This window comes from Budorcas taxicolor, chromosome 5 (assembly GCF_023091745.1).
Source record: "Budorcas taxicolor isolate Tak-1 chromosome 5, Takin1.1, whole genome shotgun sequence".
Taxonomy (NCBI): Eukaryota; Metazoa; Chordata; class Mammalia; order Artiodactyla; family Bovidae; genus Budorcas; species Budorcas taxicolor.
In genome coordinates, this window is record NC_068914.1 from 10,906,955 (window position 1) to 10,927,029 (window position 20,075).

At 54.0% G+C, this 20,075-nt stretch overlaps 1 protein-coding gene across 5 annotated transcripts in view; it reads right to left on the reverse strand.

Annotated features, from left to right (window-relative positions):
- Positions 1–20,075, reverse strand: part of ZMIZ1 (zinc finger MIZ-type containing 1) — a 220,203-nt gene that overhangs the window by 84,246 nt on the left and 115,882 nt on the right. For all 5 annotated transcript variants that reach the window (XM_052639370.1, XM_052639371.1, XM_052639372.1 and 2 more), the window contains one exon: positions 12,487–12,592. In XM_052639370.1, coding sequence (XP_052495330.1) covers positions 12,487–12,592 — 106 coding nt within the window. The remainder of the gene's footprint in view (positions 1–12,486; positions 12,593–20,075) is intronic.

Genomic DNA, 20,075 nt, shown 5'->3' on the forward strand with positions numbered 1-20,075 from the left:
GTTAATAGCTCTTCAAGGAAAGTCATTGGCTAGAGTTCCCAAGCTCTGGAGTCTGTTTCTCTGTGGACCAGGACTGAGGCAGCGATGATTCCTTCCAGCCACCTGCCTGGCCACCACCCTGTCCCCAGTGAGAGGAATTACCACCTTGCAGAGCTTCCACTGCAAAACACAAACACCTGGTTGCCTGGGCAGCACCTTGCCAGGGTGACGTGATCCAGATGGTCCCTTGAGAGGCAGCTGGGTTGCCAAGGAAACAGAATTGCTGCCGCTCCGGCCAGGAGACCCGGATTCTAGATCTTTTGGACCCCAAGCTTAGAAAAGTGAAGTGATTTGCATAAACTCACACAGCAAGTAGGTTTTAGAGACTGGACTGTAAAGCAGGACTTAATAATCAAAATGGTTATGTATGAAGCCCTTCTGAGACGCCAGCTTGAGTTAAGTACTTTGTACTTTTTGCTTTGTGAGAGACTGGGAGATATGGCTGGGGTCACATGTGGCATGGAAGTGATGGAGCTGAGTTGAGCCCAGGTCAGCTTGATCCTTAAACCTGAGCTTGGACCCCTGTCCCACACTGCCCTGCCTGTGGTTTCTAGATCTTTTTCTCTGCTTGTCCTGAGACAGTGATGTTCCAGCAGCTGGCTGGACCTGACTCAAGGGCCACTAAAAGTGTGGAGACCAGGCTGGGAACCTGCAGGCTAAGACTACGGTTTCCAGGCCTGGTTCCTCCTAAGCCCTTGCTCTGCTGTGCACGTGACTTGGGTAGCTTATGAGGGGCAAGAGGATGGGGGTCTGTTGACCAGGGTCTTTCCATCTGTCCCTGCTTGCCAGATGGCCCCGGGGACAGGCCGAGCATGACATTCACAATGAGCCTGATCCATGAGAGAGAAGGTACAACCAAGGAGGAACAGAAGGAGTGAGGCTTGGAGTTGGGGCAGGCTGGTCTACGTCATCACCCTGATTCTCTTGCTTTTTTCCATCTTTTCTTTAGTCTCAACCGTCCAAATATCTATCTGGTGAGTGCCATCTATCCACTCATTCCTCGCCTTGTTACACAAAAGTATTTGGGCAACTGAATAAATTTCTTTGTTCATTAGTTTTCCGACCTATAAAATGGGTTGGTTCGTCATGAGAATCAGTGCTGATGTTCATAAAATACCCAGCATAGAGCCTGGCATGAAACAAGAGCTCTATAAGTAGTAGTAGTGAAAATGTTAGTCCTTCAATCATGTCTGACTCTTTGCGACTCCATGGACTGTAGCCCATCAGGCTCCTCTGTCCGTGGAATTCTCCAGGCAAGAATACTGCAGTGGGTAGACAGCCATTCCCTTGTCCAAGGTATCTTCCTGAGCCAGGGATTAAACCTAGGTCTCCCGTATTGCAGGTGGGTTTTTTACCATCTGAGCCACCAGGGAAACAGTATTTTATTTTTTAATTTTAATTTTATTTTTTTGTGGGGCTATGCTGCACAGCCTATAGGATCTTAGTTCCCTGACCAGGGATCGAACCCTTATTCCCTGCAGTGGAAATGCCAAGTCCTAACCATTGGGCCATTAAATGGTCCTTTAAATGTCACTTTCTCTCTTGAAAGACTTTTGAGAAAGGTTGCTGGGAGACTTGGAGAGACAGAGGCCCTCAAACCTCCCAGGCCAAGGCACAGACAGGGTGCTGCTGGCTCTATCTAGGCCGCCTCAGCCAGCTCTCTACTCTCCACTCAGCAGGCTGTCTCCCTCCCCGACTAGAGCCCAGCCTCCTCTTCTGGGGGAAAAGAAGATGCTGTCTTAACCCCATGTGATCCTCTGTTGTCTTGGAGACAGCTGTGGGCTTCTGGTCCTGAAGCCTCAGGATGGGGCCATTTCTTGGACTGAGTTAATAGGATCCCAATCACCTACCTGGGTTTCCCTGGTAGCTCAGTGATAAAGAATCTGCCTTCAGTGGAGGAGATGCAGGCTCTACACCTGGGTCAAGAAGATTCCCTGGAGAAGGATATGGCAACCCACTCCAAAGTGCTTGCCTGGGGAATCTCACGGACAGAGGAGCCTGGCGGGGTACAGGCTATAGGGTCGCAAAAGAGTTGGACATGGCTTAGTGACTAAACAACACCCTCTATCTACCAACTTGGAGGTGGGTGCAGTTGGCATTGACTTTGGCCCTATCTAAGTAGAGGTTCCCTATTTTCCAGACCTGAAACTACAACACATGGTCAGGCACAGGGCTTTAGGCTACCTCCAGGTATGTGAGGCATCCTAAGAAAGTCTGAATGCCAACGCGTTGGAATAAGATTGCTAACATGTATATAGCATTTGGAACTTTCCCGATGGCTGAGTGGTAAAAAATCTTCCTGCAATGCAGGAGACGTGGGTTCGATCCATGGGCTGGGAAAGTCATCCTGGAGAAGGAAATGGCAACCCACTCTAATATTCTTGCCTGAAAAATCCCATGGACAGGAGCCTGGCGGGCTATAGTCCATGGGGTTGCAAAGAGTCAGACATGCCTGAGCACACACACTGAGTATATGCCAGGCCTCTTTCTCAGCACTATACATATACATATACTATACATGTATTCACGTAACACCTATGATGTAGGCATTATTAGTATCCCCTTTTATCAAATGAGGCAAGCTTGGCACAGAGAGCTTACGTGACTTTTCCAAGGTCACACAGCTGGTGAGTGGAGGTCCGGGTGGTTTTCACAACCAGATATGCTATTGCAGAGTCCATGCTTCTAACTACTACTCCATTCGTGTAATAGCTGAATAGTTTCTGGAAATAAAGACATGTGGAGTTGGGGCCAACCAGGAAACCACGCTGACAACATGTGACATGTACTGAATGTTTACTGAGTGCGAGGCCGTCTGCTCTTTACCATTCACGAGACCGTGAGTATTGAATGAGCTCAAAGATGCGAAGGTGTTTAACGCACCAACAAGGACAAATCATTGTCAAATACTTAATATTTCCACCTGCACATAGTTCAGGTGATCTTGACAAGCTCTCTTGAGTCATTACCCTGTCCTTCCCAGCATTTCATTTCAACCTGCACATAGAGAGGAGAGGGCAGCTGATGACTTCAGGGCTAGGTATTCTTGTTTGAATTACAATTCTGACCTTGGTCAAATTGCTCAATCTTCCTAAACCCCAGCTTGCTCATCTATAAAATGGGGGCAGAGATGGGTCTGGGATCATTGTAGATTTTGCATTTAGGGCCTGGTACTGGGAAAATGCTGAGAAGATAGTTGCTATCATCATGATTGAAAGGGGCTATAAATCAGATGCTTTTCCTGAGCCAGCTGCCCTGCCCTGGACTCTGTGAGTCTAAAGAAGCAAGGCTGATGATACCTGCACTGCTGCTAATTCCTGTCCATCTGTCTAACTCAGAAGGTATTTACAAGGCCATGGCTTGCAATGCATGCCTTAAAAGTTCCATAACCACCTCGCCCACTTTCTGCCAAGTCCCTGCTCTATTTCACTCTCACACCCTTGAATCCCCTGAAATCCTTCCTCTGGGGGTGAGAAAGCTAAGCTCCATCTTAAAACCAAAGCTCTGGCTTCCTTAATCCTCTTACCTGGCTCTTTTCTCTGCAGAATTAATTGCTGCCCATGGCTTTATTAACTTCTAGGGCAGCCATGCCATCTTCAGGGCACCCTGGGGTGGGGTGGTGGAGACTGTTTTGGCAGGACCTCTGTCCCAGATGCACCTTTGGTCTGGGTGGTGGAAGGCTGGGCGGTGGTTGGAAGGTGGTGATACCTTGGTGCCTGAAGGGTGATAATGCTGTGGTCCTGCCTCTCTCCAGAGACCATGTGCCTCCTTGGGGACACCAGCAGAGAAGCAGAGATAGCCACAGCTCTGGCTCCACTTACCACCTCCCTACCCCTCAGAGGCTCAGACTCCTCCTCTTTAAATGGGAATAAGCCTGCCTTGGGCTTCCCTGGTGGCTCAGATGCTTAAGAATCTGTGCCTGCAATGTGGGAGACCTGGGTTCAAGCCCTGAGTCAGGGAGATCCCCTGGAGAAGGAAATGGCAACCCACTCCAGTATTCTTGCCTGGAGAATCCCATGGACAGAGGAGCCTGGCAGGCTATAGTCCATGGGGTCGCAAAGAGTTGGACGCGACTTAGCGATGAACACTTTCACTTTTCACTTTCGAGCCTGTCTCGGGGACCTCACAGGGCTGGACAAGGAAGGCCGTGAAAAGGACTGTGTCTGTGTGTAGGATAACTGTCATTTCTCACCCTCAGAAAGGGAGCATTGATTTCAAACCCCAAGAGCAGGGACTGTGTGGGGTGCATTTATATGTGTGCGTAGCCCCTGTGCTTGGCACGGAGTGGGCCTGGCACAGGACGGCTTATCGTTCCTTGCCCTGAACATTTCTGCTGAGTATTTTTTATTATGAGAGGCATTCCCACGCCCTTGACCTCATCATTGTTCCTGTAGCGTGAAGGTAGAGAAATGGTCTGGATGCACAAGACTGTGGAAGAAATGGATGCTGAAGGTGGGGGAGCACGGCCTGCCCAGGGGAGGCGGAGACGGAAGGTGGCCCCCAGACCCCCACGGCCTTGTTCAGGGGCTGTCTTCTTTGTCTGGAGGACCCTGAAGTGTGGACTGGGGAGGCAGCCCCCGAGATGGCTTAAGGTGATCACGGGACCAGATGAGAAAACCATTGCTACATCGGCTCTCTTCCCATTTGGGGGATGTTGCTAGTTCAGGGAGGAGAGCATCACTTTCCTGAATCCCAGGCTCCATTTTTAACTGGCAGAGAGCTGGCCCAGACTCTACCATGGGGTAGGCACCTGGAGCTATACCTGGACGCAGGGTCCACTCTCTACTGTCTTCACTTGGACACTTAGCATCTAAATATGGCCAGGGAGGCTGGTTTGCCAGATAAGGTGGCAATAGAGAGAAGAATGTTTTCTTTTCAAATTCCCATCTTGAAGTCAAAATAAGTAAGCAACCGCATGAAGCATACCATCAGAGTGTGAGTGGGACTGGAACACGGCAGGGTAAGATGAGGGTGAGATGCAGGTGATGGAAAGGGGGCCAGGGGCTTGTTGCTGGTGGTGTGGACGCCTCACCGCGCACCCCCGGGTGACCACGGGCACTGCGGCTCTGCCGGGCATCTCCGCCAAGGCGTGTACTGGAGGGTACATCCATCCGCCCCGACCCCAAGGAGACCCCAGCCAGTAACAGGTGCCAGATGTTGGATAAACATCCTCGTTCTGGCTTCTCAGGCTGAGTGAGGGGTGCATTCTACTCCATCTCCAGGAGCTCCCCGTACCAGGTATGGCACTTTTCCCATCACATTTTTTCAATCACATCATTCCCTTCCCCATCTCATTTCTCTGCTTCTCTACTGGTGTTTTCTGGGCTCTTCCTAAATAAATCGCTTGCACTGGAAACTTCATGGTGGGGTCTGCACCTGGGGGAACCCAGACTCAGACACACATCATATGACTGAGACACCTCCAGCAGCCTTTCCTTCCCCCATCACGTCACAGACCCCCGTCCCCAACACGTGGTCCAATCCTGAGCGTGGAGTCCCGGCTGGGGTTCTGGACTGGAGCCGTGAGGATCCAGGTAAGATAAGCAGTCCTCTCTTGAGAGCGTTTTGCATGATCTGTTGGGGTCCCAGCCCCTAGGCAGCCCTGAGGTGAGCTGATGCCCTTATCCCCCAACCCTCTCCGGACAGGCCTGGAAAACAGATTTCCAGCAGCTGTATCCTAGCACACCCCGGCTCTGTGGAGAGCCAGCAATGAGCTAATCCTAAGAAAAGAGGGAGGCAGGAAGAGTAGCCTCCCCTACAAGCAGGGGCCTGCCCCCGGGGCCCTCAGGGAACCAGAGTGGGCCGTGCTGGGGAAACTGCTGAGCCAGCCTAGAGACCAGGGTGCTCTCCCCTCCCCCCACCCCTGCCAACTCCAGCCAAACTCCAGAGAAACCCACAACCACCCCGGAGGCTTCTGCTAACAGCAGAATCCATGCTCCCTGCAGAAAATATGGGAAACAAAGTTGAGGACCTTCCCCCATCCAGATAGATTCCTAAGTTGACATTTTGGTATATTCCCTTCTGTTTCCTGTTTCCTGTGGCTAACCAAATGTATATTTTGTTTCTGCACCTAGTTGAGGTCTTACTGAGCATGACATTTTGTTACCTTCTAAAAAAATTAATATTATGTCATAAGCATTTCCATACGTACAGTAATCATTCTTAAGGGACCTCACTTTTCAAGGCTGCAGAGTGGCCACTGAAATGGTTCCCTTTTCCCTGGGCCTTGAAGCTATTTCCAAATCTGCCCTCTCTCATTCTTCTGTGGCACTGCCCTCCTCCTCGTTCACTCCGGTCACCCCAGGGACCATCACACACCCCTCCCCCAACTCCTCAGCCTGGGAACGCTGCGTCCACAAACCCTCGGTCACGTGGGCTCCGCCACCACCCCCATCCCCGGTTCTTTTTCCCCAAGAGCAGAGTGAGGCCACTGGATCCCAGGCCTCAGCCCTTGGGGAGCCGGGGAATGGGAGGGAGCCCAGGGCCACCAGCCCAGAACGACTTATCCCACCTGCTCATTCTGGGTTACTTAGAAGGGGCACATATCCCCTGGAGGTACTACCCTCCCCTGGAGGGTTACTCAGAAGGGGGACACTGCTCCATCTGGAGGTCCTGCTTCCAGCCCTGGAATTCAGATAATTGCTCTGTCTCTTCCCTGTTAGAGCCTCAGTTTCCTCCTCTACAAAATGGGTGTGCTGATAAGAGGGCCCTGTGGTCTCTCCCACAGCAGTGACCCAACAGAAGACGAGTGATAAACAGGTTCTGTCCTTTAAACAGAGCTGACTGCAAGTCAGTTCCCAGGGGCTGGGTGATGAAATCCAGAGCCCTTTCCTGAGCAGGACCTGACCTGGAGTGCAGAGGCGGCTGAGCAGGAGGAAGGAAGCCAAGTCCCTCCCCCACAGCCCAGCTCTGCTGAGCTCAGATGTGGGGGTGGGGGCTGGTGTCCAGGAGGAAGTCTGTCCCTGGCCTTGACGAGGCGCCCAGCCTGGCGGCCTGGCATTTCAAGGGCAAGGGCCCGCCTGCCCGCTGTCTCCGGGGGCAGCCAGCAAGCGTTCACAAATCCCCTGCAATTTGCACCCACCAATCCCGCCCGCTCGCTGGGCGGCTGCAAGCCGTTTTTCACGCAGAGCTGCGCACAGCTTTGTCTTAGACAGATCTGGCAGGGTGTCCCTGAATGGGGCCATTTGTCCTCTCTGGTGCTGGTGACGGGAAGGCGGCTGCATGCTCTAGGGTGGGCAGAGGCAGAGGGGGTGGGCAGAGGCAGAGGGGGTGGAGAGAGGCCACGGGGAAGGCGTGAAGGTACAGATAGGAGCTGGGATGCCAAGAGAGGCCAGGAATGTGACCACCACTGTGGGGATCTGAGAGTTCCACCCTCCTACCCCCACCCCATTCAGTCAGGTGGGAGCAAGAAGGAATGTCTTCAGTGACAGAGGAAAATGGTTTATGACAAGCTTTCTGCTTAAAGAGTCTTGGGTGGACGTGGTGAAATGACCTGGCTGGCCTCTGAAGCCTGTGTCCCATCCCAGCTGTCCAACGGGGGTGGGACACTTGCCATTGGCCCCCTCCAGGGCTGGGGTCTGTCTCTGAGCTGCAGAAACCCCCTGGGACTGAGGGTTTTGAGGGAGGCCCAAGCTTCTCCTGAGCCTCTCCTGAGTAGATCACAGGCCATAGACCGGGAGGGGCAGGGCCGGGGCCCCACCGCATTCCTGATTCTTCCCCTCCCAGCCTGGCCGGGGGCCCAGGGCCAGCCTCAGCCCCGTCCCGCGGTCTGCTGGCCGCCCCTCTGGGGGCTGTCAGCGCACTGGAGAAACCAGACCAGGCAGATGTTTGTCGACACAGAGCAAGTGATCCACTCTGCCTGGGTCACCACCCCTGGGCCCGGGGCTCAGGCCGCAGCGCTAGGATGAGAGGGTGTGTGTGAGAGGACAGAGGTAAGAAACACACATGTCCACAGGGCCCAGCAGGTTTCCAAATTCAGGAAATGCTTGGGGTGTGAGACAGGGAGGAAGCTCAGCACCATCTCCAGGGGTCAGCCTCCACCCAGTCCGTGGCAGGTTGGGAGACAAGGTTGCCTTTCAAAGGAAGCCAGGCATTTGACTGGGCCGTACAGTCTTGCAAAGAGTGAATGCTGGCAACTAATACGCATTTTTAAAAACCTCCAAACAGTCGGATCTCAGCTGTCTGCAGGTCACATCCAGCCCATAGGCGGGTGACTGACAACTCCCTCCGCTTCTGCCTTCTCCAGCCCTGACCTCTCTCCAGGGCTCTCTGGTCCCTGCTCCAAATGCCTGTTGGCCGCCTCTCCCAGGATGCCCCCGGGGTACGCTGGCACCCCCAGACCTGCTGCTCTCTTCACATCTTCCACTCTGCCAGCAACCTCGTGCCTCTCACCTCTCAGGCAGGAGCCCAGGGAGGCAGGAGGGGTGTGAGGACCGGCAGTGGGCACCTGAGGCTTTTGTCTGGGCTCCACCCCCCCTTGCTGTGACCTGGGGCACGTCCCCCTTTCTCTGGGCCTTGGGCTCCCCATCCCGTGGGTTCTGACATTCCCTATTCTATTATTTTAACACGCCACCGGGCTGCTCAAAGGGGTCAGCTCAGGGGACTGAGTCATTCAAGGACAATGGCAGAGGCACACGGAGGGCTCTTGGGGACTTTGGACATGGCGACTGCCTGGAGCCCAGTGCCTACATAGCCAGCAGACGTGGGCCTCTCGGAGCCAGGGAGGTTGACATTTCAGCACTGCCTGCCAAATTGCTGAGAGCTGGCAGGCAGCAACCTGGGGAGCAGGGTGGGCCTGCTGTGGTCAAGGAGGGGGAACAAGGGGAGGTGCAAGGCAGGTGACCTTCTGGATTGAGGCAGGGGGGCCCTTGGCCCCCAAGGACCTTCCCAAGGAGGAGGACGCTGCCCTGTGTGTGCGTGTGCGCGTGCTTCCGTGTGCGAGCACACGGGCTAAAGGCTGCACCAGAACAAAGAGCTGGGGGCTGGGTATCAGAGGGGCCCACGTGGAGACGCCTGACTTGGCGGTTTGCTGCAGTGTCTGCTCTGCGCTCACGCTCCGTCTCTGTCTCTCTCTCTCACACACACTCACACAGACATGCACGCACGCACAGCACTGCCCCCAGGCCCGAGCTCCTGTTCCAGAGCCCACACACCCAGCGCACCGCCATCTCTCCTGACAAAGCACCGCTCTGCTCCTTTGCATGAGCTCATCCCACTGGCCCTCTGGCCCCAGCCTGGCCTCCTGACAAGAGAGACAGATAGGGAGAGGGAGCTGGAGAGGGGTGGCGGAGGCAGAGAGGGGTGGGGGAGGCGGAGGGGGAGACGCGCACACACACGTTCACCACCACACATGCACGCGCACACATTCACCACCACCACACACACACATACGTGCACACACACACATATCACAACACAGGGAGAAAGCCCTTGTCTCAGGAGCAGAAGGAATGTTGGAAATACCACTGAGAGACAGGCAGGGCCATGCTAGAGAGACTTGAGGGAAGCAAAGGGCTATCCCAAATGGAGGAGCTTCTGAGATCCTGGTCCAGGGGGACAGAGGCCTCCTAAATGTACGTCCCCAACCAGCTTCAGAGTCAGCTGCGATGCAGGGGGCAGAGCTTTAGGCCTGAGTTAGGAGGCCACGACTTTAAGTCCCAGCCCTACGACTTCTGAGCTGTGTAACAGCCGGCAAGTCACAAGACCTCTCTGAGCTTCAGATTCCTCCTCTGTAAATGTAGACAATACCCAGTATCTCACAGAGGTGGGCACTGAAGCAAAATTAGGGAAAGCCCCCAGAATGTACTGGCAGGGTGGTGAGAGGCCCTTGAGGGAGGGGCAACACGGTGGCCTCGGGAGCAGCTGGGGTTTCTGGAGCAGCCCATCCTCCTAGTTTTCTTCCCAAACCCTGTCTCTGTTTTGCTTCTGCACATCCCCTGGAGTCATCCCTTTGTCTCCACTCTACTCCGCAGGAGGTGGGACCTTCCTGGCCCAGCCACCATCATCTGCACCCTGACACCCCAGCAATCTGCCATCTGGCTCCTTCCATCCACACCAGCCTCCCCTGTGCAATCTGTTCTTTGAAAAGCTGGAGCCATCTTTGCAAAATGAAAATGTAGCTATGTTCCCTTTAGTCTTAGGACAACCCCCAGACAGGCCCTGTGTGTTTAACTGCCTCTGACTTCTGCCTCTGGGCTGTGGAACCACTGGCCTCCTTTCAGTTCTGCCGAAAAGCCATGCTGGCTTCTACTGCGGGGCCTTTGCATAAGCCTGGTTGCTCCCTTTGCCTGGGTAATTCTTCCTCCTTTTCTTCACCTGCTCAACTCTGACTTGACCTTCAGGTCCCGGGAGGACTTCCCTACTTCCAAATTGTCTCGTAGCATCCCTGAGACTATTCCTTCATGGCACTTATCACAGCTTGAATTTACACGCACGCACATACACACAGAGCTATGATTTTTTTGCATGTCTTTTTTTCTTTTTAATTGAAGTTTTGGGCTTCCCTGGTAGCTCAGTTGGTAAAGAGGGGGTTGGGAAGATCCCCTGGAGAAGGGATAGACTACCCACTACAGTATTCTTGGGCTTCCCTGGTGGCTCAGACAGTAAAGAATCCTCCTGCAATGTGGGAGACCTGGGTTCGATCCCTGGGTTGGGGAGATCCTCTGGAGGAGGGCATGGCAACTGACTCCAGTATTCTTGCCTGGAGACTCCCCATGGACAGAGAAGCCTGGTGGGCTACAGTCCATGGGGTCGCAAAGAATAGGACATGACTGAGCAACTAAGCACAGCACACAGCTGACTTACAATGCAGTGTTAATTTCTAGTGTACAGCAAACAGCCGTGATTATCTGATCCCATGGTTTTCTCTCCCTCTAGACCAGGCATCAGGAAACCCTGCTGTCACCTACTTTTATAAATAAGACTTTCTTGGAACTAGCCACACTTATTTGTTTACATATTGTCTACAGTTGCTTTTGTGCTCTGCCTGCAAGGCCTAAACTATTTAAGAGCTGGTCCTTCACAGAGAAAGTTTGCTGATCTCTGCTCTGGACAGTACGTTTCCCTAGCAGAGACCACATCTGTTTTCCTCCTCGGCACAACCCAGCCCCAGTCAGGCGCCTGCAAAGAGCCAGTGCTCAAGAGCAATACGGATGTATATGCTTCTTGGATAAGTAGCAATTTTTCCCCTGTCAAAATTATATTGACTTAAGTTATTATTAAAATTGCAGATTTCATCAGGAACAGACGTCACTCATGAGATTCCAAGACTGTTGTCTGGCAAACAGTTCAATACACTAGTGACATTCCCAACACAGGCTGGCGCGTCAGGGATCGCAGAGCAGCTATTGGCTAACGAGACCATCACCACCTCTTGTAAGTGACCTGCCATCCACGTGCATGGACCATCATAAACATAGAGTAAAGCACAAACCCTTGTTCAAGTGACTGTGGGCTGTGCAGATTGATGAAAACCTATCATGAAATGTCCTTTAAACATTTGCATTACGCTGTTTCTACAAATACTCCAAAGAACTGTTGGATGAATTCAGAGAAAACGTCTGTTTTATTGTTATACAGAGGAAATAACTGACTTTTGTTCTTTTTCAGTGAATTGTTCAGACTCTATAGAGTGTTAACCACATCTAGACACTGCTCGGCGCTGACCCCAGCACGGTAGGTCGTGTTGTCACTCCTGCCTTCCCGAGGAGATAAACTGAGGCTCAGAGGTCACATGCTGAGCAAGTGGCAAGGCTGGGAGGTCCAGGTCTGTTCGAATAAAAGCTTACGCAGCATCCCCTGCTTTTAAGTGAGGTAATGAAGATGGAGGGGCAGGTAAAGCTGCATCCTTGGTGTGCTTAAAGCCCTTGCAGAGAGAATGCTGCCAGGCACCTTCTGTGGCCTCTGTTTACTAAGGGGTCAGAGGTCCCACGTGATGATGCAGTGGTAATGGAGAATACTACTCAGAACAAACTTTTAGGACCCTGAAAGTACTGATTCAATAAAAAATTCTGAATGAACACAGCAGAGCCTCAGAGTCAAGGGTGCTGACTCTGGAGTATAGGCCTGGATTTAAATCTCAGCTCTGCCACTTCCTAGCTGTGTGATCTGGGAAATCTCTCCAGCTTCTCTGAGCCTCAGTTTGCTAGACTGTAAAATGGGGATGATCATAGGACTAACACCAAAGGGTCACTGTGGTGATGGAATAAGATGATAAGCATCTTCCTTTAGCCTGTTGTAGGGGGGTGTGGTGTGCCCTGGACCCCTTCTGGCCCTGAGATGAGGGAGAGGCCCTACCTGTGGGCCAGGTGAGCTGCTGCTCCTTCGAGGCTTACACCACACCTGAACAAACCGAGGCACCAGCCGACAGGGGTGGTGATAGCCCTGGGTTCGAGTCCACTGCCCAGCCTGCCTCCCGATGACACTGTGGAGCCCCCAGCCTTCACCTACCGGCAGACTTCGGAGTGAACTTGTCTCGGTTCGCGGCACACACAGCCAGCAGTCGGTAGCCGAGGTCCAGGTCGAATCCTTGCTGAGCTGCCACCCGACTGACCACCTGCCAGCAAGATGGGGAAGAAGGGTGGGGTGAGTCACTGTCCATGCCAGGCCTCTGAACCCAGAGTGATGGATGCACCCTTTCACAGGTGAGGTGGGAAGACGAAGGCAGGTCCTCAACATTAGGCAGAACTGGGACTCAAAGTGTCTTGTTCAGTCGCTCAGCAAACACTGATAAGCACCTCTCCCATGCCAGGCCCTGGGATCCCAGGCTTTGCCCTCGAGGTGGGCCTGACCCCGAAGCCCAGGACCTGCTCTTTCAAGGGCCCAAATTTGGCCTCATTCTGGGAGTTGGCAGGCGATGCTGCGCCACCATGATTGGCATGGCCCATGGCCAGGCTCCATCGCCCCAAATCTCCAACCCCCAGGATGTCTCCCATGCCCGCCACCCCTCCCCCATTCCTCACTAAGCCCCAGCGCCGACCACCATAGGGTACTCGCCACTCTCGCTACTGCAAGAAGAGTCCCCACCCAGCAGCATCACCCTCTCCTGAGTCAGCCTACATCTGGAGAGAAGCACAGAAGTAGGACTCACCACCTCCCTGGAGCTCCAACTTGGAGCTGCCCAAATGGACTACTAAGAATACCCCAGAGTCACACCTGGTGATCGCCAGCTCCGTGCCAAGCGCCCTGCAGCATCTCGGACCCTAGTCCCCAAACTGCAGGGCTGTCACGCTCAGCCTGGGGTCCATCGCCAGTGCCAAGCACTGGCCCCCCGCCAGGGGAGGCACCTGCAAAAGCACATCTCAGGTGGGACAGGGAGGTCCCACCTGTCTCCCCATGAACCTCGGAAGCATGTGCTGGAATGGGGAGAGGCAAGGGGCTGGGAGGCCGGTCAGTCCCGGTGGGGGTCCCTGCAGTGCGGGACAGGGTGCTCGGGATGGTTCACGAATGGCTCCGCAGGCTCACACCTGCCCACTTCCAGGTGCCCACCAGCCAGATCAACTCCCTCCTGCCCGCCTTCCTCATTAACAGCAGCCGAATTAGGTTTCCTTATTAAGAAGGAAGGACCTTGGAAAATGGAGTCGTTTTAGGAAGCAGCTGGGGTGGCTATGGCTGACTGGGAAAGGAGGGCTCCCAGATGGGGGGCTCACTCTGCCGAGAAAGGGAAGGCTCTATCACTGAGCCCCTAGAGACCACTGCTCCAGAGGCGTTTCGAGGCCCTCTGAGGGTCTAGGCTGCAATGGAGTCTGGCCCTGCCCCGGCAGCCATTAGAAGAGTGCCCCATTATAGGCTTTAAGGGCTTTCCCGGTAGCTCAGCTGGTCAAGAATCTACCTGCAATGAAGGAGATCCCGGTTCGATTCCTGGGTCAGGAAGTCCCCTGGAGAAGGGATAGGCTACCCACTCCAGTATTCTTGGGCTTCCCTGGTGGCTCAGACGGTTAAGAATCTGCCTATAATATGGGAGATCTGGGTTTGATTCCTGGGTTAGGAAGGTCCCCTGGAGAAGGGGATGGCTACTCACTCCAGTATTCTTGCCTGGAGAATCCCATAGACAGAGGAGCCTGGTGGGCTACAGTCCACGGGGTCACAAAGAGTCGGACACGACTGAGCGACTTTCACTTCATTTCATAGGCTTTCTATTTTAGGGGTTCATCGCAAGAACCCTAGAGCTACGAAGTGTGGGAAAACCACTTTTCTTTGCCAACCCTCTCATTTAAAAACTGTGGACACTTGAGGCCCAGAGAGAGTGTCCTTGGTGCACCAGGAAGGAGCCAGTGGATCCCTCCTTCCAGGACCAGCATGATCTCCTGACCCTGCCTCCCCGCCTCCATCTCCAGGGAGCTCTCTGTGCAGGGAGGAAAAAGGACTTTCTCAGGTTCGAATGTTTGCTCAGCTTCTCTGCTGCACACAGAGCCCCTGGCGCAGGAATCTTCTGCCTCCCCAGGCCTCTTTCCCACGGGATCTATCTGCCCCTGCACTGCGGTTCTTATGCAACACCGCCCAGCCCCCCACCCCCATCTGCCACTCACACACCACGTTCCAGAGTCTCCGAGCCACCTCAGGGCCAGCTATTCCTCACTGTTAGTCTCACTGTGCAGGCAGAAAAAATAGGGCCCCTAATCCTTTTTTTTTGAAATATATATATATATATATATATATATATATATATATATATATATAATTGTTTGTTTTTTTTGATATGGACCATCCTGTAACCCCTGAACTGGAAGGTGAAGTCCTTTTTATAAAATAATCAATTAATAAATTAAATCTTGGTTGTGCTGGGTCTTCGATGCTGCATGGGCTTTCTCCAGTTGTGGTGGGTGGGGGGCTCCCCTCTGGCTGTGGTGCGTGGGCTTCTCATTGCGGTGGTTTCTCTTGTTGCGGAGCACGGGCTCTAGGCTCATGGGGTTCAACAACTGCAGCACGGGGGTCAGGTAGTTGTGGCGCCCTGGCATGCGGGATCCTTCTGGACCAGGGATCGAACCTGTGTCCTCTGCAACTGGCAGACAGATTCTTAACCACTGGACCACAGGGGAGTCCCTGGAAGGTGACGTCTTACTGGACTGCCAGGGAAGGCCCCAAGACCACTAATTCTCTCTGGCCTGCTGAGTATTCCAGTTCTGGAGACAGACACTGTAGCGTAGGGAGAAGGGTCACTGCAGCTCATGATGACTACAGAGCCCTCATTGGTGGGCCAGCCTTGGGGTGGGTGCGAGTGAGCCTGGGCAGTTTGTTTGGACTAGTGCCTCAGGAAGGCTGCTGCTTGCGGGCTATGCTGACACCCTGGTGCAATGAGAATGCTGGCCTCCATGAACGAGGGCTAAGTAAATGCTTTGTAGGCAGTGAGGTGCCAAATTCTCACAATAGTTCTATGGGGTGGTATGACTGTCTCTGTTTTACAGATGAGGAGTCTGAGGGTGAGACAGCTAGGATGCTATGCCAGGCAGTCAGGCTGCAAAGCCTGGGTTCTTCCCACGAGAGGACTTCTTTTTCAACCCACAAAGGGTTAAGGCCATAACTCCCCATCTGCATTGAGAACCTTCAGGCTCTGGGTTGAGGGCAGAAAGGCAAAGGTCCCTCTGTTTGGCCAATACTGGCTGATCCTGTTGCTCTGGTTCCAAAAAGAGAAACTAGCTAGATTGAGCAAGAGGGGCCTGGTATTGGTTCTAAGGGCTCCCCTGCAGGCCTGGAAGGCTCTGTCAGTAAGTCCCCCAAGTCCAGTATTCAGAAGGGTTATTGGCTCCAACAATTTCCTTTAATCAAGACACAGAGAGGGCAGGGCCTGGCTGAAGGTCACACAGCGTAAGTGTGGCAGAGCAGGCTAAGCTGGACCCTGCGATCCTAGAATACTTCGTGCAGCCCCTGTCTTCCCTGGCCCAGCCTAAGGACCCCCTGAAGTCCCGTGATGAGGGTCTGATTGTCAGTGGTAGGGAGAGTGGGCTCAGCTGAGTGGTCTCCTGTGGTGTTTCAGAGATGCCTGCTCCCACCGCACGAGTGTGAAGACCCCTCCGTGAAGAGCCTGTGGTGCGCGGCCGCGGCACCGCTGCCCTCTGCTGGCTGCCTCGGTCCGGTCAGCTTGGCCCAGCCTATGCGGTGCTTCTAAGGCTGACTGGTGTGACCTGGCTGGCTGAGACCTAGACCTTGGCGTGCTACAGGTCAGGCAGTCCAGTCCCTCAGGCCACAGAGCAGGAAAATTGAAGCCCAGAGGCGAGAGAACAGGCATGATCAAAGTCATATGGCAGTTACATTAGTCCTGCCATAAAGGACTGCGTTGCCTTTGAAAGCAGCAAGTCTCCTGGCTGTAAAACAGGACAGATTGTCTAGGAGATGCTAAAGAAGGGGTTCCTGCTCCCAGCTGGTGGCTGGGTTTTGTCATCCTATGAGGCAGTCACGGAAACTGGCCTGTGCTCCGATCCTGCTCCATCCTATACTGAGCAACCAAAGGCACGGGACTTAACCTCTCTGGGCCTCAGTTTCCTCATCTGTGGAATGGGTACAAAATCTCCTCTTTGCAAGGAAGACAGCCAGGACCAGGCACACGCTCAGTGAAGGCTGTCTGTGAACGTGCACCCACGACCTCAGCTGTGAACGCTTTGAGGCTGCGGGGACTCCCTCCCTGGAGGGATGGCAAGGGCCCTGCTGCTGTGCTCACGGGTTTTCGGTTTCTCTTTCCCATCTCCTCTCATGCCTGTCTCCCTTCTCCTGTGTCCTGGCTGCCTCAGCCTTCTGTCTGTTCTCGAGCAGATCAAGCACATTGCCCCACAGGGGAGGAAGGAGAAGCAGGTCCAGAGAGGTCTGACTTTGAGAGGGACTCCCAGAGAGGACAGTCAGCCCTGCCGCTAAGGGGAGGGCCCGGGAAGGAGCTGGTCCAGAAGAGGAAGTGGTACCTGGGCTGACGTCCCTTGGGAGAGGTTGCAGGTCTGCATCCTGGGGTCAGAGGGCATGAAAGGGAGGGTGGGGTAGGGGACTGCCAGCAGCCCAAGGCTCTTCAACCCAGCGCCCTGCCCTGGTATGGCAAAAATGTGTCCAGTTATTGCCTGAGGCTAAGTGGTTTTTAATTTATATCCTCCAAGTAAGCCGAATCCAGAGGAAATTGTTTCCAGAGGTCACCGAGAGGGTGAGGGCAACCTGGAGGGCTCAGCTAGCCCTTGGGATGGGAAGGGGCGCGAGTGTGTCTGTGTGTGTGTGTGGGGGGGAACCCTGCCTAGACCCCTTGGGATCACTCACCTGTCCCATCCCACCTCTCTCCCAGGGCACAGCTGGGTTGAGGATGCTCAAGGGATAGGAGGGCTGGCGGCAGGGCCCGGGGCTCTTGCGGGGGCAGCGGTCCCACCCTGGGACTGTAGCAAGCTGCTCCCCCAAATTCTGTTGCCTTGTCTGTAAAACAGGGGGTGATAAACCCTTCCCTGCCCTCTTGCAGGGTCTTCATAAGGGTGCAAGGAGATGCTAACAGGGAGATACGTGGGCACTGAGGGTGTCTTCTATAAACCACTCCCCACGCCCCCTGCCAGCCTTTCCTGCTGCCGGATTTATAGTGCTCCAAGCAACAGTCACACTCAGGTCTCCACCGCTGTGGCCAGTGGTCTGAGTCCCCTTTCTGGCTGAGTGGCAGGTTGGGAATGGGGTGGGGCTCAGAGCTGGCCATTCACCCAAGCGTGTGCCTTCATCCGGGGGCACAGCCGGCCCTGGGCTTTTGTCTACACAGTTTCCTGTGCCTGGGAAGCCATGGCCTCATCCCCCTTCAATCAGATCCTACAGTTTTCCCTGGGCTTCCTCCTCCACGAAGACCTCCATAATCCCTCCATCCTACCCTCCAGGCATGCTCCCCTGCAGAGCTCTTGTCCTCACATAAATTATATCCCACCACTCACCTGCTGAAGACCCGCAAGGGCTCCCCACTGCCCTTCGCATCACATCCAGACTCTTCTCGGTCTGCAGCCTCGGGGTCAGCTGGTTTCCGCCCCCCTCTGACCTCTCCTGTACCCCTCTCCCACGCCTGTGATCCTGTCACCTGAGACTGTCATCAAGCCTCAGGGCCTTCACACTCCCGTTCCCTCTGCTTGGACAAGCCTTCCCAGGCAGACTCCTTTTTGCTCTTTGGGTTGCATTGCCTCAAGGCGCTTTCTGATCACCATCCTGCTCCCTCTTACAGGGTGCTGGGGTACATCCTTAACTTACTCCTTCATGGGCCTTAGTGTCAGCCTCTCCCACAGAAAGCTAAGCTGCTTGCGAGAGGCCCACACTGCTCACTGCACGTCCCTCCAGGGCTGAGTGTGGACTTGGTGAATATTTGCTGAATGAATAGATAAATGACAGGGCCATGGTGGGGCCAGTTACTGGTCATTTCATGCCCACCTGTCCAGCCACCTGACCGAGGCCATCACTGGCTTCAGCCTTAGGTCCCTGCATTCTCGCAAGGTCAAGCTCGGGGCAGGGAGCATGGCAGCCCTACCCCCTCCCTTCCTCACGACTACCAGCAGCTGGGAGTAACATCTGGCCCTGCCCTTGGGGCTTAGCCTGAGCCAGGATCCCACAAAGAGGATTAAGGGAGCTGGGTGAGGGAGGGGCAGCCCAGGGGCTGGAGGATGAGGAAGGCTGAGAAGTACAGGCGGTTTGGCCCCGTGGCCCCGAGGGAGCCAGATGGTGTCAGCTTCGGACAAATGCAGAAACCTTGGGAAGGTCTCGGTTGCATCCCTGCTTGGCATCCCTAAAGGCCAGGAATATCCCCTCTAGAGATGGACGGGTTCTGACCTGAATCCCAGGTCCACTTCTAACTGGCTGTGTGAACCTGGGAAGGTACCCCCCACTTCTTAGCTCCCTCCTCTATACAGTGAGGATGAAGGCAGGACCAGTCTGCTCTGAGGAGCCGGGGAGAAGGCACATCCCGGGGCCAAGCTCAGTGTCGGGCACGGAGGAGGGGCTCTGCAGGGACGGCCTTTCACCTCTCTCCTGTCTGGAGGTTTTTTCAGAAAACGTGGTGGCCTTGGGTTGTATCCACTGTTCCTGCCTGACGAGGCATACATCTTGGCCCTTCCTCCCCAAGCGCTGGGGTAGCCGGGCTCCCAGGCAATCTGTTTACCCACATTCCCTTCAAAGCTGACTCTGGACGGTCTGAGCAGCTGTCCCCACTGGCCGCAGAGGTGCCCTCACATATATGGATACAGGCCACATGACTGGGGACAATCATAAGCTTTGAGCTCCTTCCACGTGGCTGTCAGCCAGCGGGCTCCTAAGCTTGGCAAATCAAACCGCTAGCTCTGGGCCTGGCCTCTGCCCAGCTTGGATCCTAGACCCTTACCAGGATGAGTTAATTTCAGTTTCCTGGATTCTGCCGCACATCTGGGCACTGGCACGTTCTGCTCCATGTGCTTAGGACATTCTTGCTATCCTCAGGTGCTTGTGCAGGTTATCAGACTCCTACAGACGTATCAGTGGCGCTTTTCCTGTTTTCTGCAACCTGCCCCACCACCAAGATGGGTAACACTTCCCTTCTCTGAGTTCCCTCCACCTTATCATGATCTCCTCAGCCGTCTCTTCCCACAGCTATCTCCGCATTGAAGAGGGAATCAGGCTTGGCAAGGTGTTTCCCATCTTCAGTTTCCCAGGACTTAGCAGAGGGGATTGTGCATGATAAGTGGGAGATCAATCAGTGTTTATTTGGATAGATGGATGGATGTAATAGAAGCTCAATAAATTCTTATGTGAATGAATAGATGAGTGGGCGACTGTAAAAAAAGCTCAACAGATGTTTACCGAAGTGAATGAATGAATGGGTAAAAAGAGGGTTGAAAACCTTCAAGAGTCTCTCTGCTTTATGTATGATGGAACATTTACTCTCATAAGTTTGGAACTCTTTAAAGTAGGATCATGTCTTTCTCATCAAGTGTAAAGAATGCACGTAACCCTGAGAAATGTGTCTCTCCATCAGACTAGATTCCCTGCAGGCGTATGCCTGTCAGGGGTACATATAGACGGGTCTTCCCCTCCAGCTGCAGCCCAGCACTTGAGTCCCCAGCCATCCTCCCTGGGTGCAGGCA